The sequence below is a fragment of the Penicillium pulvis genome (assembly GCF_028828015.1).
Source record: "Penicillium pulvis strain IBT 33274 chromosome Unknown contig_23_segment0_segment0, whole genome shotgun sequence".
NCBI classification, from domain to species: Eukaryota; Fungi; Ascomycota; class Eurotiomycetes; order Eurotiales; family Aspergillaceae; genus Penicillium; species Penicillium pulvis.
In genome coordinates, this window is record NW_026643075.1 from 2,197,015 (window position 1) to 2,217,162 (window position 20,148).

The 20,148-nt window shown below is 49.5% G+C and overlaps 9 protein-coding genes across 9 annotated transcripts; 6 read left to right on the plus strand and 3 right to left on the minus strand.

Annotated features, from left to right (window-relative positions):
- Positions 1 to 1,230: 1,230 nt before the first annotated feature.
- Positions 1,231 to 2,868, minus strand: N7503_005081 (Zn(II)2Cys6 transcription factor; the record flags this gene model as incomplete). The annotated part of the gene is made up of 3 exons (XM_057064628.1): positions 1,231 to 1,262; positions 1,316 to 2,602; positions 2,673 to 2,868. The coding sequence occupies 3 exons, from the start codon at positions 2,866 to 2,868 to the stop codon at positions 1,231 to 1,233; spliced, it is 1,515 nt and encodes a 504-aa protein (XP_056922371.1).
- A 455-nt stretch (positions 2,869 to 3,323) lies between these two features.
- Positions 3,324 to 4,861, minus strand: N7503_005082 (H(+)-transporting V1 sector ATPase subunit H; the record flags this gene model as incomplete). Its single annotated transcript, XM_057064629.1, has 3 exons — positions 3,324 to 3,933; positions 3,988 to 4,501; positions 4,567 to 4,861. 3 exons carry the CDS (start codon positions 4,859 to 4,861, stop codon positions 3,324 to 3,326), a joined length of 1,419 nt encoding a protein of 472 aa, XP_056922372.1.
- Positions 4,862 to 5,402: 541 nt separating this feature from the next.
- On the plus strand, positions 5,403 to 8,096 carry N7503_005083 (M protein repeat protein; the record flags this gene model as incomplete). The annotated part of the gene is made up of 3 exons (XM_057064630.1): positions 5,403 to 5,601; positions 5,656 to 7,106; positions 7,164 to 8,096. 3 exons carry the CDS (start codon positions 5,403 to 5,405, stop codon positions 8,094 to 8,096), a joined length of 2,583 nt encoding a protein of 860 aa, XP_056922373.1.
- A 1,035-nt stretch (positions 8,097 to 9,131) lies between these two features.
- Positions 9,132 to 9,442, plus strand: N7503_005084 (uncharacterized protein; the record flags this gene model as incomplete). The annotated part of the gene is made up of 2 exons (XM_057064631.1): positions 9,132 to 9,301; positions 9,358 to 9,442. 2 exons carry the CDS (start codon positions 9,132 to 9,134, stop codon positions 9,440 to 9,442), a joined length of 255 nt encoding a protein of 84 aa, XP_056922374.1.
- Positions 9,443 to 10,978: 1,536 nt separating this feature from the next.
- N7503_005085 (uncharacterized protein) lies at positions 10,979 to 11,554 on the plus strand (the record flags this gene model as incomplete). The annotated part of the gene is made up of 1 exon (XM_057064632.1): positions 10,979 to 11,554. The coding sequence occupies one exon, from the start codon at positions 10,979 to 10,981 to the stop codon at positions 11,552 to 11,554; it is 576 nt and encodes a 191-aa protein (XP_056922375.1).
- Positions 11,555 to 12,091: 537 nt separating this feature from the next.
- Positions 12,092 to 12,714, plus strand: N7503_005086 (Apq12 family protein; the record flags this gene model as incomplete). The annotated part of the gene is made up of 2 exons (XM_057064633.1): positions 12,092 to 12,107; positions 12,230 to 12,714. The coding sequence occupies 2 exons, from the start codon at positions 12,092 to 12,094 to the stop codon at positions 12,712 to 12,714; spliced, it is 501 nt and encodes a 166-aa protein (XP_056922376.1).
- A 523-nt stretch (positions 12,715 to 13,237) lies between these two features.
- On the minus strand, positions 13,238 to 14,107 carry N7503_005087 (putative signal sequence-binding GTPase GPN3; the record flags this gene model as incomplete). Its single annotated transcript, XM_057064634.1, has 1 exon — positions 13,238 to 14,107. The coding sequence occupies one exon, from the start codon at positions 14,105 to 14,107 to the stop codon at positions 13,238 to 13,240; it is 870 nt and encodes a 289-aa protein (XP_056922377.1).
- A 305-nt stretch (positions 14,108 to 14,412) lies between these two features.
- On the plus strand, positions 14,413 to 16,177 carry N7503_005088 (S-adenosylmethionine synthetase). The gene is made up of 3 exons (XM_057064635.1): positions 14,413 to 14,617; positions 14,707 to 14,792; positions 14,869 to 16,177. The coding sequence occupies exons 1-3, from the start codon at positions 14,538 to 14,540 to the stop codon at positions 15,867 to 15,869; spliced, it is 1,167 nt and encodes a 388-aa protein (XP_056922378.1). The 5' UTR covers positions 14,413 to 14,537; the 3' UTR covers positions 15,870 to 16,177.
- Positions 16,178 to 16,569: 392 nt separating this feature from the next.
- Positions 16,570 to 19,734, plus strand: N7503_005089 (uncharacterized protein; the record flags this gene model as incomplete). The annotated part of the gene is made up of 3 exons (XM_057064636.1): positions 16,570 to 16,799; positions 16,877 to 17,620; positions 17,674 to 19,734. Exons 1-3 carry the CDS (start codon positions 16,647 to 16,649, stop codon positions 19,732 to 19,734), a joined length of 2,958 nt encoding a protein of 985 aa, XP_056922379.1. The 5' UTR covers positions 16,570 to 16,646.
- Positions 19,735 to 20,148: the final 414 nt, after the last annotated feature.

The following is a 20,148-nucleotide window of genomic DNA, read 5'->3' on the forward strand; positions in this document are numbered from 1 at the left end:
TGATCTAGCAACTTCGAGACAATCAAAGACCTATCTGGGTGATACACTCACCTGCGGTTTAAGCAATTGAAGTTGAACGTGGTGGCTGGATCTATTGTTCCAGGGGCGGTGGCTGGCCAGGGTCTACGTAGGGCTGGTTTCAAGGGTCCCACCCTGGTCTTCCCCTATAATGTGGCTGCTGTTGAGATAGTGACCAGCCTCGGTCTCAATATATCGGTCCTGAAGAGGCGTTGCAATCTATGTCATTGACTATAGATTAATCTAGACCTCAACTGGTGCAGATGAATATTTGAGTCCTCAGGCTTTGGTGATTTGTTGCAAGTCATGTAGACAAGTAGATGTATCGAACCCGACCTCGGGATTTGACCCTAAAGTAGGTATGCCGATGTCAACTACAAAGGTACGCATCGCCAACATTCGACACATTCCGGGCGCCTGAGAAATTTAATGTTTGAATATTGAAGACCCTGAAGCAAGCTTGTATCCATAGTCTGGGTCTAGATCTGGATGACCTCCTTGCCGCTCAATATGTCCCCACCACCCTTGAAATACGTCAATACGTTTCTATATTCTGTATCCATTATTCTTAATATAGGTGAGACTACTTTGACCTCCAGCCTCAAGTGCTGGCTTTATTGCTGTCAACATATGTGATGTGGGTCATATCTATTTATACCCCATACACCCTAGAGCAAACATTAAAGGACCCCTGGTGATAATATCGAAACCCCCTTTTAGCGCTCAAGGGGTCTAGACCAGTCGAAAGTGATGCAAAAGGTATTCACATAATACCCCAGAAGCTTTTGGATGCAGTATGGCTACTGATCAACAAAAACATATAAAGAGAGCCGAGGCGCGTGCCTCACAGAAAGACCGGAATTATATAGAAGATATCCTCGCTCTTCCTGGTCGCTCCCAGGGCTTTTGACACCCTTGGAAGCTTTCACTTAAAGCTAAGCCCACTTAACCTGCTACTGGCTCTGAATAGGAGCTCTGGAGTTTAACCTGGAATATAGTTTATTGCTAAAGAAATCACGATGCCACAATTCGAAACGCCATGGCAATAATATGCACCCACAAGGAACCCTGCAGCTTATTGACACCAGTCCTGGAGAAAGATAAAATATAACACAAGAGAGCAACACTTGGATGGAGAAACCATCAACCTTAGCACCACCTAGAGAAACATTGTTCGTTGCACATGACACATATCAAGGAGCTCCCTCGACGCTAATAAGGAATGAAATCAAATTTCATCCGATCTAGACCATGAGTTAGAAATGACAACCTTCTTTCATGCGTGGAGGGAACATACCAAGAAAGTGACTCCAATCCTCATCCTCGCTTAGCTGATTCGCCCAATACTGCTCGAGGAACTTCAAAGACTGTAGCACATTCGGAATGCGCACGGTATCATGCAAAGTTGTAAGTAGCCGCCGCACCGTATCCCGATCCTCTCCTCGCGCTTCACACCCAGCAATAAAGATCGGAGTCGTGAGCATAACCCACGGACTTAATCCAGACGAAGGACCAATCTGTGCCGTACACTCCAGAATTCGTTGAACAGACTGCTGCACATAAACCGAAGTGGTCGGGGTTTTGCGAAGGCGTCTATGAATCTGAATAAGAGCACTGTGCTGGAATGCTTCGTTACAAAGTGCAAGTTGCTGTATACTCTCTGCTGTCAAGCCCTCCGCTACATCGGGATAAAGCGAAGGCTGTGAAGTAGCGCCTCGATCCATGAGCTGTCGTACTGACGTTTCTAACAATGCGGCGTCGTCTTCGGAATTGCTCTCAACCTCTCCTTCAACGAATCCTTGCGCTCCCTTCTCGGCTTCGAGGTTGCGCCAGGCAGCTGCACCGATTTGGCGGAATACTGCTGCCAAATCGACTGTGAAGCCCCAGTAGTCATCTAAATAGTCTGGGGACTCTCGTTGACTAGTCATGTCGAATGAAGCGAAGTCTGAGTTATCACCAATTGGCGGGCCATTGCCCGTTAATGCTGTCAGTGATACGATCGACCAATACCAGCGATCCAGATACCGGCGAAATCCGTTTGCTGATGCGAGTGAATTGTCTCCCCCGGCTCGGTCTGTGGTCTTCATTAAGGCCCTCGCGCCTTCAATATGTGCTCTCCAGGAATTGGGATTGATTGCGCCAGAGTGGATCTCTGCTAGGCAGAGTGTTCGTGCGGTTGCCACCAGCGCCTCTGAGCCTTTCGCGGCCGGGTTTTGCAATTCCTTCCGGAAATGCTCCAAACTTAGCGCCATATACCGGGCTATATCGGGTGCTGTCTTCACGCTCTCGGACTGGTTATGTAGGGCTTGGAGATGTATCGCTGAAAGGGCAGTGGTAGCGTAGAGTAAGGATGGTGTTTGTAAAGCCATGGGTACGAGCATGCGGCAGATATCTTGCTGCATACCGGAATGGCAGGCCGTAATTTGGGATGCATCATTAATGAAATGGTGTAGCAATGCTCTCTGATCGGGTGAGAGGGACGAGAAAGGATCGACGGGTTGTGTCAGAGCGAGATCTGATGATGCGGCTTGAGCCGATTTGGACTTGGATTTGGTGGTGTAGATAAATTCTCCTGGTGAGTATTCTGGGATCTGATCAGCGCACAATCCTTCCACTTGGGCGTAAGTCTGTATCCTCCGCCACCTCCAACTTACCCAGTCTTTGCATGCCGCCGGTGCCTACGCAGGCGCCGAATCGCGATCGTGAAAAAGCCCGCCCTCCCCACTGCAGCTGCATTGCATACTTGCATTGCACGCCTGCGGTCGAGCAGCGGCCGCATGTCGGTCTCTGCTCGTCACATTTTTGACGCCGCGCTTTACATCTTGTGCAACCGTTGAAGGATCTCGACATGGGTGCTGGGTGGAGTGGATGGTGTTCCTAGAGAATAATTTCTGCGGGGAAGTCTGAGATCTCCGCCCGCGTGTGGCAAATTCGGACGGTATCCAAGGAACAGATTCTCAGGAGAGAGAGGGACGAGGTCGTTGGGGTCACATAAAGTTAAACTCTGTTATAATAAAGACTATCGAGAATTTATGGGATTTGCCATTAGGATCGCGCAAAGATGTGTTGAGAAGCGGGCCTTTTCTCGTGGGGGATCCACAGATCAGCGGGTTATCAGTCCAGAACTTGCCAATCAGATTGAAATATTGTAGGAAACAAGTTGATCTGAGACAGGAGTATAATATGCGCTATGGCAGAAATACGCAGTACATGCCAAAAAGAAAAGTGTATATGTTCATCTCACAGATGGAGAAAGTTCAGAATCCCTAAAAGAAGACACAAAGCAAAAATCCCTTGACAGGTCTCTACTCAAAGGTATATCGCAGCCACTCGCCGACGGCGCGCAGACTCTCCCATCGCACCGACTCGTCCTGGTCTGCCATCAACTCCATCACTCGAGCCTTCAGACCAAGACGTTCCAGTTGGGTACGCTTTTCAGGAAGCTCCTTCACCAAGTGTCCCACATCATTACAGGCAATGGCCAAGACCTGCTTGTCATTCTCCCAGCTCTGGGACATGATCTCAGCGAGCTTCTTAGGCAAGGCTGCGTTGGACTCCTCCAAGATCCGACGGGCGTTTTCTTTCCAGAAAGTGGGGTTCTTGTGCGGGGGCGACCAGCGCAAGTGACCGGACTGGATTTCGGCTGCGTATTCATCAAATGTGGTCTGGGTTTTGGTGTACTCATCAAGCATAGTAGACAAGGCTTGGAGGTCTTCAACAAGGTCCTCGTCGGTCAAATGACGTCCGGATAATTTGGTGAGTTGGACAGGTAGGCGGACAAAGACGGCAGCAGGAAGCAAGGTAGTACGGTTATTGGAGAGGAGGTTGAGCAGGGTTGCAAGAAGCAGACGGATAGTCTTCTCCTTTTGGGAAATGACCAGGAGCTGATTGTAGAGCTGAATGATATCGTATTTCCTAGGAAAGGTTAGTGGTTTTGATCTGGAAAAGGCTCTTGTTCTTGGTACTTACTCTTGCAATTCCTCACCAACCAATTCACTCTCAAAAGTGAGCTGCCATACTACGAGAAGTACCCGATAAAGCAGTTGAAGACCAACACCTCCTGCCAGACCAGAGTCAGTGCCACGTGTACTGGTTCCTGCAGAAACAATTTCCTTGATGCCCGCTGCAGTACGAAGAGTATCAATCAGGGGATCCAAAGTTTCCTTCCGGTGGTTCCAGAAGATCTCGCGCGAACGTTTCTTTCTGAGCAGCTCTGAGAATCCCTGAACACCAATGTCCTGCAGCCCGCTGTCTTGGTTCTTGGTCAGAGTAGAGAGGTAAAGGTATAGCTGCGGAAGAGCTTCATCATCGCGGGAGGCGGGTTTGGATGAGCTAGTAAGACTGTGCGACACGAGAGCCGTGAGGAAGGTTGATGTGAGCAGCGGGATGGGGTCCTCGGCATTGGATGATTGATGCAAGAATGGTAGGAATGGCTTGTACGGTTCAGGGTGAGAAACGAGCGCATCGGCCAGCGAGGGAACGTCTATATAGATTCTATGTATCAGCAATCCTGTCCAGGTTGTCTTATTCGGAGAGTCAGCCACATACCCTGAATCAGATCCGAGGCCAGCACCAAGATGTACTGCACGATATCTGTCCTGCGGGAAGCCGACTCCAGCACACTCTTGCCTTGTGAGCCACCAGCAAGCAAGCTGGTGTAGCCGTCAAGGTCTGCTTCTATTGTCTGCTTGCGCTGCTCCTTGCGCACCTTGTCCACGGCCTTGATCTTCTTCAGATGGTCATCAGTGATGTTGCCCGCTCGGACTGCACCCTCCCAAGGAATTGGCCGAGCCCGAATGTTGTTTTGAAGGGAGCTGAAGTAAGTGGGTGGATCCAACGACATATTGAACTATCCCCAGAGAGAAAGGTTAAGAACCGGGGAAGATATGGAAGGAGGGGGTTACTTATGGTCGGAGGAGGGAGAAGCTTGGGGAGATGACGGAAGCTTCTTGCCAAGACCGACATCCATCCCAACCGATCGGGGTTGATCGTTTCATCTTTGCGAGCCTTCCCCCCCCTCTTCTCCTCTACCCCAGGTATTGCCTTGCTATTATGCAATACTGGCCATTCAATTGACGTGAGATTAAATTCTACCGTTCTCTCTGACCTGCACGCTTTGTGCGACCATCATTTAGCAACGTGGTCGTTGCCTAGTACTTCTTGGCTTCGAATCCTACGAGTCCTTCGTTTCCCAGCCTTAAGCCTGTCGCCTACTTCTCTTTAAACGGAGCAAATACTCCTGTCATCAATCTTAACACCCCACCTATTGTATCGCATTCAACGAGCCGTTGTCCGAGCGCAGCCCCCACCGAACTCATGCAAATTGAACATAAGGCGTTTACAGCCCAGTAACCCGAGTCGCATCGCATTGCGTGTCTGATACAATGGCGCAGGATTCGCAGAATCCATCCAAACCAAAATGGGGAGTGGGATCGTTCTTTCAACAGGCAGTTGCAGGTGTCGAATCTCGGCTGGACCACATTCTGTTGGACGAGGAGGAGAGACAGAAAAATGCGGCTGCGAATGCGAAGCCTCAAGAGGCTGAGACCAAAAATACGCCATTTACAAGGTCTCCAGCTGGCTGTAGGGATCCTTAGATTACGATTGAACGCGAACCTGGCTAATGCAATATTCTAGCAATCTCTCGTAGCTCCTCAAATGCGCGAAGAAACGATCGGCTGCAAGAGCGCCTGGCGCGTGCCATGGTTAAATCGAATACGACAAACTGGAACACACAGTCTTCGCCGAGCCGCTCATCGCCAGCTGCGAGCCCACGACCGAGCAATGATGCGCGACGGAGCATAGACGTCGATACCACTCTAGCATCCTCCACGGAGATTGTTGATGAAAGTCTCAAGAGCCCATTGAATACTGAAGAAGGGACAGAATCGGAGGCAAATTTGCCGGAGCCCAATTACGATTCCGGAACATCGATAAGAAATTCTACAGAGATGAGCGTTGCAGAATCACTGCCGCGGGCTTCGAGCGACGTGGGAGAGCGACCAGACAACTTGAATAGTACCAGTGAGGGACTTACAGAGTCCCAGATAATTGGAGATTCCGTGATTCGTGCCTCGGTAGACAGTCCACGGATAAGCGTGGACATGCCGTCGGAAACTGACCTCAATGACGAGAAAACAGCCGAATCTGAGAGACAGGAGGAGATACACGGATACATCGAACGCATCGACGCACTACAGTCAAAGCTCAAATACCTCGCCAAAGAAGCTGCCGAATCAGCCAGAAATGCAGCTGCTAGCGCTTCACCAGGCAGTGCCAAGAAACAGCTGCTAGAGAAGGACGAAAAGATTGCATTGCTACTCGAAGAGGGACAGAAGCTTTCGAAGTCGGAGATGGACCATCGCACCGTCATCAAGAAGCTTCGCCAACAGCTTGTTGATAACACCAAGAGTCAGACAGATATAAAGAAGAAGAACGAGAAACTAGAACGAGATTTTGCCAACTTAGAAGCGAGAGCGAAACGAGCTGAGGCTGCAGAAAAGAGAGCGACTGAATCTTTGTCATCGCAAACAAAAACCACCAAAGACTTTGATGCAGTGTCAAATGAGCGGAATGCGCTGAACCAGACCGTCTCTGAAATGAAAGCACAGCTGAGTCGAGCTCTTGCGCGTGCCGAAGCTGCCGAGGCCAAGGCTCATTCTGATGCGTTGGAACAAGAGAAGCGCAAAGCTGATGAGTTGGAAGAGGAGCTGGCAAATACAAAGATCGAGCGAGATATCAGTGAGGAGAAGGGGAAGAAGGAGATCGCTGAATTGAAGGAGAAGCTTGACCAGGAGAAAGAACGCGCACGTATGCTTGAAGCAGAGTTGAAGGGTGAGCAGTCAGTCTTGGAAAGCAAAATGGAGAGTCTTCGGACTCGGGCAGAAGAAGCGTCATCTGGCGCAACTGGGGAGACCCAGGCCAAGCTTTTGCGACAGATTGAAACCCTACAGACTCAATATTCGGTCGCCAGCGAGAATTGGCATACTCTGGAAGGCTCGTTGCTTTCTCGATTGGCCAATGTTGAGAAAGAACGGGATGACCTTGGTCGAAAAGAAGGTGATCTTAGGAAGAAGATTCGGGAGTTGGTAAGCAATGCTCCCACTACTGCTACTGTATTATCTGATTGGCTAACAACTTAATAGAATCTGAAAACCAAGAAGCTGGAAGAGGAGATTGAGACGGCCAAAGAGGCCGAGCACGATGTGGAGAACAAACTCGAAGAGCGGATGCAGGAATTGCAGAAGATGCAACAAAAGCTGGACAAGGCTCTTGAAGACCTTGCTACCGCCCAAAAAGACCTTGTGGAGCAAAAGAAGGTCTGTGATGCCTCGTGGGCACAGAAATTGGAAGACGAACGAACCAAATGGCGGGAGCAAATGAACAACCTGCCTCAACCTAGAGGTGTATCCCCCGTCCAATCTTTACGGCGATCAAGTAATCTAGACACCGGCCCATCGAGTCTATATGATCATCGTCCTTCTAGCCGTCGCTCGTCCACCATGCCCGCAGCCTCGCCAGATATTGGCACACCACCGCGCCAGAACTCCTACCCAGCATCAATTAATCAGGGAACGCTCTCTCCTCCCCCAATCAACACCATCATGGAGACTCCTTCAATCACATTTGAGCCAGACGAATTTTTCGGCTCTGCCACTCCGGCTACTCCATCCATGTATGGCGGTACACAGGCCCTACCATCGCGCGGTATCAACGATATCATTTCCGAGTCAACTGTCGGCGCCGGCCCATCAGTGCAGTTAGTCGAGCGCATGAGCGCTACCGTTCGTCGGCTAGAAAGTGAACGTGCCGGGTCCAAGGACGAGCTGGCGCGTGTCACGGCCCAGCGCGATGAATCCAGACAGCAAGTCGTGGACCTCATGCGCGAGCTAGAGGAAAAGAAAAACGCAGACTCCCGCGTGGAGGAACTCAATGCCAGACTTGAGGAGATCGATCAACGATACCAGACTACCCTCGAGATGCTGGGCGAAAAGAGCGAACAAGTCGAAGAACTTGAAGCTGACATTGCTGACTTGAAGAAGATCTATCGCGAATTGGTGGATAGCACTATGAGATGAAGAAGTTGAGGATGCATTGCTTTAGTCTCATGCGTTCTAGCTTCCCCTAGAGACTTAATGAGCATGACTGGCGGTTTTATGATTGAGAATATTTGTATATAGACATCCCTTGCGGACGAGCCGTTGACTAAGGGTGGTGCTTTCATGTTAATGGACACTTTGCAGACTAGGAATACCAAGGACTGTGAGTTTGAAGACACAAATATATTTCGGCCTTTACGAACACCGGAGTTAGACTAAATCCGTTCCACTAGCTGCAGCATGCATCCTGGTCTCCCACTCTTAAATTCTACTTCACTGCAAGCACAAGTAAATCACATAGTTGAATATGGTCTTCCCAAGTCCTGGCTGCATTACATGTAAAAAGCGACGTGTCAAGGTATATGCTCTATTCCCGATGTCCAAACCGCAAAGCTCAATATCTCCAGTGTGATTCCTCTAGACCCAGCTGCAATCGCTGTCAGAAAGCAAACCGAAACTGTACCTGGCAATCAGACCAATCGGAGTCCTGGCAATTCAAGAATGAGAATGCATCCGCCGAAGGCAAACGACGGCGTCCTCGTGCCCACCATGCCAAACCATCTTTGCAAGACCTGGTGGTTAAACAACCATCTCCACTGGGCATATCTCCATCTTTGCCACTGGAAGTCTATGCAATGAAATACTGGATAGCGAACTTTACATCATGGCCTAGTGGTCTACAAGAAATTGAGTGCGAGTTTGGTGCCTCTGCACTCCGTCTTTTGAACCATTGCCATCCACGCTCGGCGCTTCGTCTCTCTGTTTCTGCTTTTGCGTTGGCAAAATTTGGGCAAGCGGTGCGGTCAGATGAAGCTATTAGGAGAGCTGAGGTTGTGTATGGGAGAAGCATTAAGCGTATGCAGGTGGAAATAGCTTGTTTGTCGAGTGAGACGATTGATCAGCTGCTCGTTGCTACGTTGCTTATGGGTGTATATGATGTGCGTTGGAATGTGGAATGGTGTCCGTGGATTATTGCTAATATATTCTAGAATATTACGGTTCCAAACAGAGGAAATGCCGCTATTGGGACTTCTCCTTCTATCGACAGGTCTGGAATTGGCACTGATTCCAACTTCCTGCCCGGTATCAGTCATTGCCAAGGGACGGCGGGTCTTTTACAGACTCGAAGGCAGCAAGGATGGGGTTCAGACTCGTGCCTTGATCGAATTGCTCGACGGCCCATCGTAAGTAAAGTTTTATGAACTTGTTCAAAGCAGCATAAATTGACAGGTATTCAAAGGTGCGGTCGTGTCTACATCGCGGAGTTCCGGCTCCTTATTGGCCTCAAGAAGAAATGGAAGACTTTGCTTCTGATGATCCAGTAGCCATACTTGATGATATTTACACTCGGCTTACTATTCTACGGTCGAAATGCCTACAACTTCTCCACCAATGCGACAACCCCGTTATCTCCCAAGTTCAGAGCCTAGTGACCGAGGCTGGAGAGTTGGACTCTGCTTTTGAACTTTGGGAATATATTCTACCCGATGAGTGGAAATTTACTCGTTACTCTCCCCAAGATATCGGGTCACCTAGGTCTCATCTTCTATACGAAGGCTCCGCCCATATCTACTTGACACTTGACCATGCAACTGTTTGGAATCGATACCGTGCCGGTCGTTTGATTGTTCTTAGCACTTACTTGCGGCTGCTCCTCACATTGGTCAAAAATTCACCTAAAAATCGAGACTTGAACACGCAGATTCAAAATTGCAGATATACAGTGGACTGTGTGGCTAGGGGTTTATGCTACAGTGTCAACTTTTTCTTCAATTCAGCCACTATCACTGATGCCAACAGTGCTCTTGATAGTGAACTATCTCCTATGGCAGCTACTTTGTTAGCTTGGCCACTGACAATTGCGATCAGTATAGAATCTGTTCCTAATAAACAGAAAGCTTGGCTAAGAGAGAAGCTAGAGGATATCTCAGTGACTCTCGGTACTGACTTACTGAAATTTACTTCAAAAGATAGTCTCATTATTTAGCTTTGTGATAGAAAAATATACATTTCAAGGACCATGCTCCACCGAGTCCCGAGTGGGATAGTTGAGTGGGCCCTCCGGGGCTGGCCATCCAACCAAACAGCGTCACCAAATCCCCGTCCAAATTGGAAACTTAGGCTCCTATCTGAGGTGATTCTAAGATTAGCTACACTTTCAGTCAGTTCAAGAATGAATACAGGAAATGGCACACGAGGCTCATTGGGATGATGAAAACACGCCCCTGCTTCCAGACAAGGATCTGACTACCAGAGCCATCTATTCACCCGATGTTCCTCCATGGGAAGAATCGAGAAACAATTTCCAATCAGGGTTCGTCCATAATATATCCATTTCGGTCAATCACCTTGAATTAATAGACCGGTCACAGTGCCTTGAAGTTCCCATTGGAAGCTTCACTAGATTCCCAGACTGTCTTTAGAATCATCAGCCCCCTTCTCCTCGCCCTGGCAGCATACCAGACAAGTCACTGCAACTTGATTGAAGATTCATTGGGGTCTACATATATACCCACTGAAGTTATTGTCACAGACCAAGACCACTCTAAATCGGTTAGTGGGGAATTTGGTGCGCAGAGTCATGTACTGGCAAGTTCTGAAAATCGGACCAGCATCTCCCATTTGGCGAGTAGAATCGCCAGAGGTCTTGACATAAGTCGCAGCGAGTAAGACTCTCATTAAGCACTGTTGATGCGCACTTTGATCATAGTTTCTCGACTAATTTGCCTAGGTATTCTAGGTTGGTGTGTGTTATAGCCGGAGGTTTGCTGGCACGGAGCGTCTCTAGGCTGTTCGGCCATGCCTTGTGCAACGAAGTTGGCATGATGATTGCCTCCGTTCTAGCCATAATTTTGACTGCCATGTCTGACTATCGTGGCGAGCCCAAGTTCGAGCGCAAGCCCAGCCACCTGCCCCCCAGCTTCAACAGCTACCGAGACATGTTTATTGCTGCAATAGAGGCTCATGGCCTCGTATATGCCGATATCCAGGTAGCCGTTCACACGAACCACACCCAGGAGGCTGAGAAGCGCCTGGGTGGAGAACCCGGACTTTTGGAAAGCTTTCAGATAAGGGACATCCCCACCTTGGGATATCTAGCAAAGGGCTCCTTCCAAGTGAACTACTATCGCAATGGTAGCGTTGTCATCCATTCCACATCTGGGATTGTGGAGGGTCTGACATCCGGAATGGGCAAGAGATATCATCACCCCGGTTTCAAGGTGACCTTCGACATGTACAAGCATAAAAAAGAAGAGCTTACCAAAGGGGATTACCAAGACATGGCTACTGAGACTGCTGATTATTGGGCCGCATCTGGTACCGCCAGCAATGCAGAATATATTGGGTATGAGGCGGAGGCGGAGGGGGAGAGGGAGAAGGTGAACCTCTACATCAAAATTATCCCGGAGGTCCCTCAAAATATTGAGGGGAAATGAGCAGTTATGGATTTGCATGACAGTAGACCAATCAACTGTGATAGGATGAAAGTAAAGTATGTATTCATTCTAGAAGACATTATTTTGCCCTTTTTTTATCTTTATTATAAGTAAAGATCATTGTTTATTATCCAATGTTCATTGTACGGTCTATGTATATTCTTCTAACCAGTTAAATGGAGGAATAAAGGTGGAGACACCTCTCGTTTGTTTGGTTTGCATTCTGTTATCGCCGTTGCTGCGTGCAACAGCTGCCACTTCGCGATACCTTGCATAACGGAACTTTGATAAAATCCTGAGTTTCCTCTCGTTGGAAGTCTTTGACCATACTTTTGACGCCCGCTCATTTGATAGCCTTCGCAGAGCTTACACGGAGCCATCAAATACTTCAACCGGAAACCGCCACCCCAAACAAAGCCGCTTTCAAAGATTGAATCAGTCGGAGCAGAATTCCAAAGAGTGGACTGGAAAACACTGCTCTTCTCTTTCTCTCATCCAACTGCGTATATCCAGTCGAGCATTTTTCTACCTTAAGTCATGGATTTCCTTCCAGGTACGTGTGACTTCTTATCTCAAGCTTGCCAGCGAGAAAAAAAAACAATTTTTCTATTCTTCTCTTGGAGAGCTTGGAAATCGCAGACAAACCATTTACTAACCCCAACTCCTATTCTTTAGAAAACATTCAAACACTTCTCCAACACCCAACTGTGTCTTTCCTTCGTACCACAACCCAGAGCCAGGTAACAACACAGCTTGCCAACTTGCGCTCCGCCTATGTCCAGCCCTACATCGTTGAACCGCTCTCGAGCTTCCTCACCTCCACAAGCACCGCCGCAATGCCTGATCTTCTCTCCGTATTCTTGCTAGTGGTCATCTTTTTCATCTCGCTCAAGATCCTCGACTATGCGCGCAGGCTTGTTATGTTTTGGGTGATGTTGGCTTTCCGATTAGCCTTCTGGGGCTCTCTGATTGGGCTCGGCTTCTATGTTTATCAGGTTGGCGTGGAAAATGCAGGGAGGGATCTGGGTTGGCTGTTTGGTGTCGCAATGGGGTTTGTGGAGGATTTCCAGAAGGGTGGGAGTACTTCTGGGGGCTGGGTGTCCAGGTCAGGCCCAGGCTCGGAATCGGGGAAACGAGGGGCTCGTGGGGCCTGGAGGTAAAGGGAACGTGGAACAGATGAACGACCTCCGATTCTTTGGGTATTACTTTTGAACGAGATATATTATGTCTGTGGTTGCGGTGTTTCTGTTTGTTTATTTTGAGAGCTATCATCATTCATGGGCTTTCTTTATTGGATTTAGCGTATTATTAAGTCTGATCATGTCAATATTTTTCTAATTTCCTCCCGAATGAGGGGACCTCTGAACAGTGGGACTCTGATGTGGCGCTTGTTGTGGTGCTGTATGTGGTGCTGGTGGGGTCTCTATCTTCCTCCCCACGCCCCCGCGCCCGGGCGTCTGTACATCGCGTTCCCGCCGTCAAGCCGGACATTTCGTTGTCGCTTGAAAAAATGACCGTTATCAGTTTCACCGAATCCTCAGGGCTCGGTTCACAGCAGTATAGGGGCGACAAATAAGCGCCGACATAGCTCGGAGGGTATGACATTTTATCCGGTCTCGGGATTACATGGTGTCCGTAAAACACCGAACCGGGAAAATGAAAACAAAAAAAAGACCGAATTGTTTATTCGTCCTCGTAATTGACCTCCTGCTCGTCTTTGGGCTCCCTGGGCTCCTGAGCCTCGTGGTATTGGATGGCATCATCAATATGGCTCAAAACACCGGCAACGCTGTCCTCATTCTGAACCTCCAGTTGTAGGAAAGAAACCATGCTGAAGTCATCAATTAATTGTGCCACAGCCCGGTTGAGCTGACTGAAGGAACCGCCACTCATTAGGGCATCCTTGGCCATGGGGTTGGCGCTCACAGCCGGATCGTCCTCCTCATTTGATAGCAATTGCATGTCCACATTGGTGAACCTTCTTAGCTCCCGGCGGCTAACCATATCCCGGACCTGATCCATTTTGCTGAGAATGTTCACATGGGGGATTTCGAGCATCAGCATGGCGGACATGGCACTCAAGGTGCCAGCAAAGAATTTGGCTTTATCAACGACGAATGTGCTTTCGAGTAGGTATGCGGCGCAGAGGTTGATATTCAAGGGACCTTGGCGAGAAAGGAATTGTGTGAGGGATGGTAGGAGAGGAATGTGGGTGTAGAGTTCGATTTGGCCGGGCATATCGAAGATAATGAGGTATTCCTCACTCAGTGGCTCAAGCGCCTCAGATAGGAATTCCAGATTCTGGAGAAGGAACTCGAAACAGTAGATAAGACCTCCGTTGGGCCCAAGCTGCAGTTCCTCCATGACATCTTCTAATGTAATCAGGTCCCGAATGTCGAGATCCGGTTCGTATGTGAAGTTTTCGGCGGCGGGGTCCAGATTGACATAAAAACAGCTTCGTCGAGTGCTGTGAAGGTGTTGGATCACGGCATTGCTGAAGGTGGTTTTACCTGCGCCAGCAGGGCCCATGACCAAGACGCCGAACTTGGACATGATTAATTGGATAATGGGAAAAATGGTCCTGTAGTGAGCTGTAGGTATAACACGAAGATTATCTCAGTGATTGCTTATCGGTAACTGAGAATTTTCCACTGCCGGTGGGGCGGGGCTAGGCGGTGAAACGGAGGGGAAGTTGACTGGTTCGATTTTGCTTGATTTGCATGGCGATGGGGTTGGGGGCCAGGCGGTGAAACTAGTAGCCCGGACCAGTCATGCACGGATGGCGTTATCGAGTCGCGAATGGTCGATGGTCGGAACCCGAAGACAGAACTGTCCTCACTCTATGGTTCCGGGTCCCATTTTTTCTGCCCCGCTCTCATATACCAACCCCTCTCCCTCTTTTTCTTCTTCTTTTTTTCTTCTTCCTCATCCATCCCTTTTTCTCTTCACCTCTCTTTAATTTAATCACACACCATCCTTCACAATGGGTTCCGTTGCTCAGAAGCCTGGCACTTTCCTCTTCACCTCCGAGTCCGTCGGAGAGGGTCACCCCGATAAGATTGCGTGAGTTTTTTCCGCGGTTTATTTTCCCCTGAGGCGTGCGCCGAAAACTCTCCGTGCATCAATTCTAATTACCCTGTTCCCATTTATAGTGACCAGGTCTCGGATGCCATCCTCGATGCCTGTCTTAAGGAGGACCCTCTCTCCAAGGTTGCTTGCGAGACTGCCACCAAGACTGGTATGTGACAAGTCCAATGGCCCCCAATTGGCAATCTGACCGGAACCAAATCTGACATATCGTTCCTCTCCTCCAGGTATGATTATGGTCTTCGGTGAGATTACCACCAAGGCCCAGCTGGACTACCAGAAGGTCATCCGTGGCGCTATCAAGGACATCGGTTACGATGCCTCCGAGAAGGGCTTCGACTACAAGACTTGCAACGTTCTTGTTGCCATTGAGCAGCAGTCCCCCGATATCGCTCAGGGTCTTCACTACGATGAGGCTCTTGAGAAGCTCGGTGCCGGTGACCAGGGTATCATGTTCGGTTATGCCACTGACGAGACCCCTGAGCTCCTCCCCCTCACCATTCTCCTTTCTCACAAGCTCAACGCTGCCATGAAGGCCGCTCGCAATGACGGCACCATCCCCTGGTTGCTGCCCGACACCAAGACCCAGGTCACCGTCGAGTACGCTCACGACAACGGTGCTGTCAAGCCCCTGCGTGTCGACACCGTTGTTATCTCTGCCCAGCACTCTGATGATGTCTCCACTGAGGAGATCCGTGCCGTTCTTAAGGAGAAGATTGTTAAGAAGGTTATCCCTGCCGAGCTTTTGGATGACCGCACTGTCTACCACCTGCAGCCCTCCGGCCGCTTCGTCATCGGTGGTCCCCAGGGTGACGCTGGTCTCACTGGCCGTAAGATCATCGTTGATACCTACGGTGGTTGGGGTGCCCACGGTGGTGGTGCTTTCTCCGGAAAGGACTACTCAAAGGTCGATCGTTCCGCTGCCTACGTTGCCCGCTGGATCGCCAAGTCCCTGGTTAACGCCAAGTTGGCCCGCCGTGCGCTCGTCCAGCTGTCGTACGCCATTGGTGTCGCCGAGCCCCTGTCCATCTTCGTCGAGACCTACGGCACCTCCGACAAGACCTCCGATGAGCTTGTGGAGATCATCCGCAACAACTTCGATCTCCGTCCTGGTGTGATTGTCAAGGATCTTGACCTGGCCAAGCCCATCTACATCCAGACTGCCAAGAACGGTCACTTCACCAACCAGAGCTTCACCTGGGAGAAGCCTAAGACTCTGAAGTTCTAAATGGAATCCTCCATCCATTAACTTTGGAGACGCTTTGACGAACGTGATGAGATAGCTTTGTTTTCAACAACTCAAAGCACATGCATAGAGCATTATAACACCTAAAACGACAAAAATCTTTCAAAAGTTTGATTCCTCTTGGAATTCACTCTTTCTTGTTTCATTATCTGCATGCTTGTCTTGCAAATTACGGCGAAGATAAAATTCAACATGATACCACTTTCATCAACTGGGACGGGATGTTCAGGCGTTTTTTTCGGGAGCGAAGTCTTCAACAACCATATTACCCCTTTCTCCTTCTCACCTACCTAGATATCTTGCTCATGGCTGATAAGTACTGCGTACTATTGCTATTGACTGGATTCGAGGATTTACTGGTGACAAGTGAGTCGGACTTTTACACCCTAAGACCCATTTTTGCGGCTTAGAGGTCGCTAATCTAAACATTAGCATTACAATAATAACAATCTCAATGATTTAAAACAATCATCAATTCCAATTCTATCGTAAAAATATTCATTTTCAATATCAAGTAGGAGGAGAGACCCTCAGCGAGAATCAATTAAGGACCGAGATTCTTTAGTTCGGGCGGGGACAACCTTAGTGCCTGGACCGCGACGCGTGACGCCAAAACTCTACTGGACAATTGAACCCGCGATCTCCCACTTAAACCTATTGACGTGCATTGCATCAGCATATTCCGATTTCTGTTATTTCGCATACCGTTTCCTGGAATTACGACCCCTACACAATGAGCACCATCGTCTAGACGCGATCATGACCGCGCATGTGATTCCGACCGTCCTAGATCCCCTCAATGCATCCGCGCTGAACAGACTCCCCGAAGCGGCCCAAACGCTATCCAAGAAGCGGAAATTTGGCCATGACGCTACTGCTGGACAGATAGCTAGTTCTTCTATAGTGATCAGAGTATGTTTGAATGATTCGTACAGCCATGTACCATCGATCCACGTATCCCTAGCTCACCATTGTTGTTTGATCTCTAGGCCCACGCCGCTTCACTATCCGATGAACCACTCGTTCTAGATCGCATTGCAGCACTTCCCCGCACCAAATTACCGCTCTCATGGCTTGAAGACACGTCATGGTCACATTCTGACACGCAGCCGGGCGGCTTATTCGTCGCCGATATCCCCGCCCTAGAAAATGAATTATGTGCTTGTGCAGAGCCTATCGTACTTGCCGTGCGGCTGGTCGCTGACGGCAGTCTCTATGTGGTTGAGCGGGTGAAGAGGGGTATTTACTCGCTCACTAGGCTTGCACGATGGGTGCATGAGGGTGATATTGTGGTTGCCGTGAAGGGCTGGCAAGGGTCTCCACGAGCGGTAGATATGGACGTTGAAGTTGAGAAGTCTCTACCTGTTCCGGATGCTCTCAATTGGTGGCAGGCCGCGCGGATTGAAGAGCCGCTTTCTGATCTCGGGTTGGGAGATGACTTCGCTGGGCTACAGGTTGATGTTATGTTCGAGGATGAGGTGGACACTGAGACTGTTGCACCTTCTTTCGTCGATGTACTCGAGTTCCGAGGCAACTCTCTTGCTCCTGTCTCAAAAAATACGAATATTCACAGAGAGGCTTCATTTGCACCCTCCGAGTCCCAGGGCATGGGGCTTACGGAAGCGATGGATGTCGACATCACAGACAACAATGGCATTGACGTGAAGCAGTCGCCCGAAGAGCTGCTTGATGGAATGAGAGACCATTACTTGCAAGCTCTCTACATCTCAAAAGTTAGTGTTCTGCTCAGTTTGGTCTGGGTCTTGGTATCTGACAATCTCCTTAGACATCTCTGGCCTACTTTGCTAAGGGTCCTATGACCCGCTGTCGTACTGCTATTCAATCATCAACCTCTGAAAACTCCCAGGCATCAAGCGGACTAATTGAGTTTTACCGTGAGGCTATTCTGGCTGCTAAGAAAATGGACCTCAAATACCGAGAAGCTTTGCCAGCGGCTGTTCGGGAAGCAGTGCTCGCCGTGTCTGATGGGGAGGGTGGTATAAAGAAGCGGAAGAGCAAAAAGAAGAAAATGAGCAAGAATGGTCTGTATCCTGAAGAGAACAGCTTCATCCATAAGTGGTGGAAGGGGCGGAGCATGAATGAAACATCTACGCACGAGGTTTCACGGGAAGCAGAGACCAAAAAGCACATCTCTGACCTTCGATTGCGTGAAATCCAGCTGCAAATACTTCTCATCTTGGAAGTGATGGCTTTGGAGTCGACTCTTGCCATTGAGAACAAGGACGGGGAACCCACAAAGGAGACTGAAGATAAGGGCTCCACCAAGAAGCCCAAACCTAAGAAGCCTCAAGATTTGAACGTGCTCCTTGAACTGCATCTTGACCGGCTGTGCATCTGGCATGCTGTCGGTCTCGAGGAATCTTCGACTGCCGAAACAGCAAGAACATCAGCTTTCAACGAAGGCCACATGTCTGGAAAGAAGGTTGAGAGCGATGCCGTGCGCGATTTCTGCACCGAGGTTATTATTCCATTTTATGCAGCCCGCTTGCCAAACAAATGCAAGTTGATCACTCGCAAATTCGGCGTATCTGGTGGTGTCTCACCAGCAGCCAAGAAGTCATCAAACAAAAGAGAGCGTCCAGGGCCAGGGGCCGAAGTCAAACGACAAGCGCCGACTCAGAACATCCGCCGCTCGTTACAGCGCGTCTTGACTGATGAGAAGGCGGCGGCTGCATCTCAAAACCGACATCCATCTCTACATCGATCTAATACTGCACCAAGCAAGCAAGAGACTATGCGTGACTCTATGGAGCCCCTGCTTCCTACTGTTCTGTCAGGGAATGTGCGAGGTGGAATCCAAGTTAAGCGCGTGGAAAACAGGGAAGTTGATCTAAATGCAGCAGCTCGCCAACACGAGAGTAAACTTCGAAAGGTTCAAATGTTGGCCGACCAGAAGAAGGAGCTCGATGCTGCCATTCACGCTCTGCGCAAACCAAACAGAGAGATGGTCGCCAAAGACATTGCCGATGATGCCACCAAACGGGTTTCCACTGGAGGTAGTTCCCGGAAGCCGAAGAACCCCGTTCGTAATCCCTACGGCCAAGGCGTTCAGGTCATGGCAACGCCCCGTGGCAATCGCAAGAAGGATGCGGTCGTGGGGATGCCTCCACTACCTCGAAGCCTCAAATCTTCCAGATCTTTTGCTGGGGAAATAGAAAGTCGTTCCCTAGCCGAATCCCCAATTATGATCCCGTCTTCGAGCCGGCGGGCAATTTCATTCTCCGGGCCTGACTCGAACCCTTTCAAGTCTCGCCATGCCGTTGACACAAGCGACAGTGGGCGACGACAGGCCCGGCCAGCAGAGCTTGGGTCTATCCAAGAAACACCCACCCGACCCCCTCCCAATAGGCTATTGTTTGACACCAACAAAACCGGCAGCACAGATTTCCGCCGAGTATCCTCATCCGCAAGCAAAGGGGCAGACCTGTTCCGAGTACCTCAGATTCCAGAGCCTCGTGCAAACCCTACGGAGCCGATGGCTCCTTCGACCCCAGTTTCATCCCGCCGTAAACCGATCAACCCAATGTCTACACCCGAGGTATCACGGCCTCTTAGCCAGGTTTTCGAAGGTGCTCGCTCCTCAATGATCATGGAAACACCACCCAAGCAGCATGGCCCAGAAACCATGCCTGCCCCTCGCTCTATTCCCGCAGCTCCTAATTTTCCGGTAATGGGCATCCGCAATACTCGTCCACCATCTTCGCCAGTTGTGCTCGGCACACCAATCAAGAGTGCCGCTGTCATTCCTGTGACGCCAGACAAATCACAATCCAAATCGATCTATGACCAGCTGGGCTGGGATGATGATGATATGGACATGATGTAGGCTGCGAGCTCATCAAATCAAATCTATGCATCTTTAGCGGCATTTTATTCCTATCGCGATACAGCATCAATAATCCTGCTCCACATTGTTTCGGGAGTACTATCTTGATCATTACCATGGACGTTCTGGGGTTCAGGGTTTCGGTGGGATCTCTCTTTTTATGCAGTACATGAAACTTAAGGTCAACATAATATGATCATCATTTGAATAGCAAATTTCCCATGTAAGTGACGTAACTCTACTGCCTAGTATACGCGAATTTGGATAGACCAACTCCCAGGTTTTCAATTTTGAGTCTGATGTACTTCCGTCCCCACAGTGATTCCTGCGGCCACTTCCGTTTGGCGAACCTCTACCCAGACCCACTTATTTGCTGTCGATCTGTATATTTATTGTCCACTTGAGCAAGGGCAT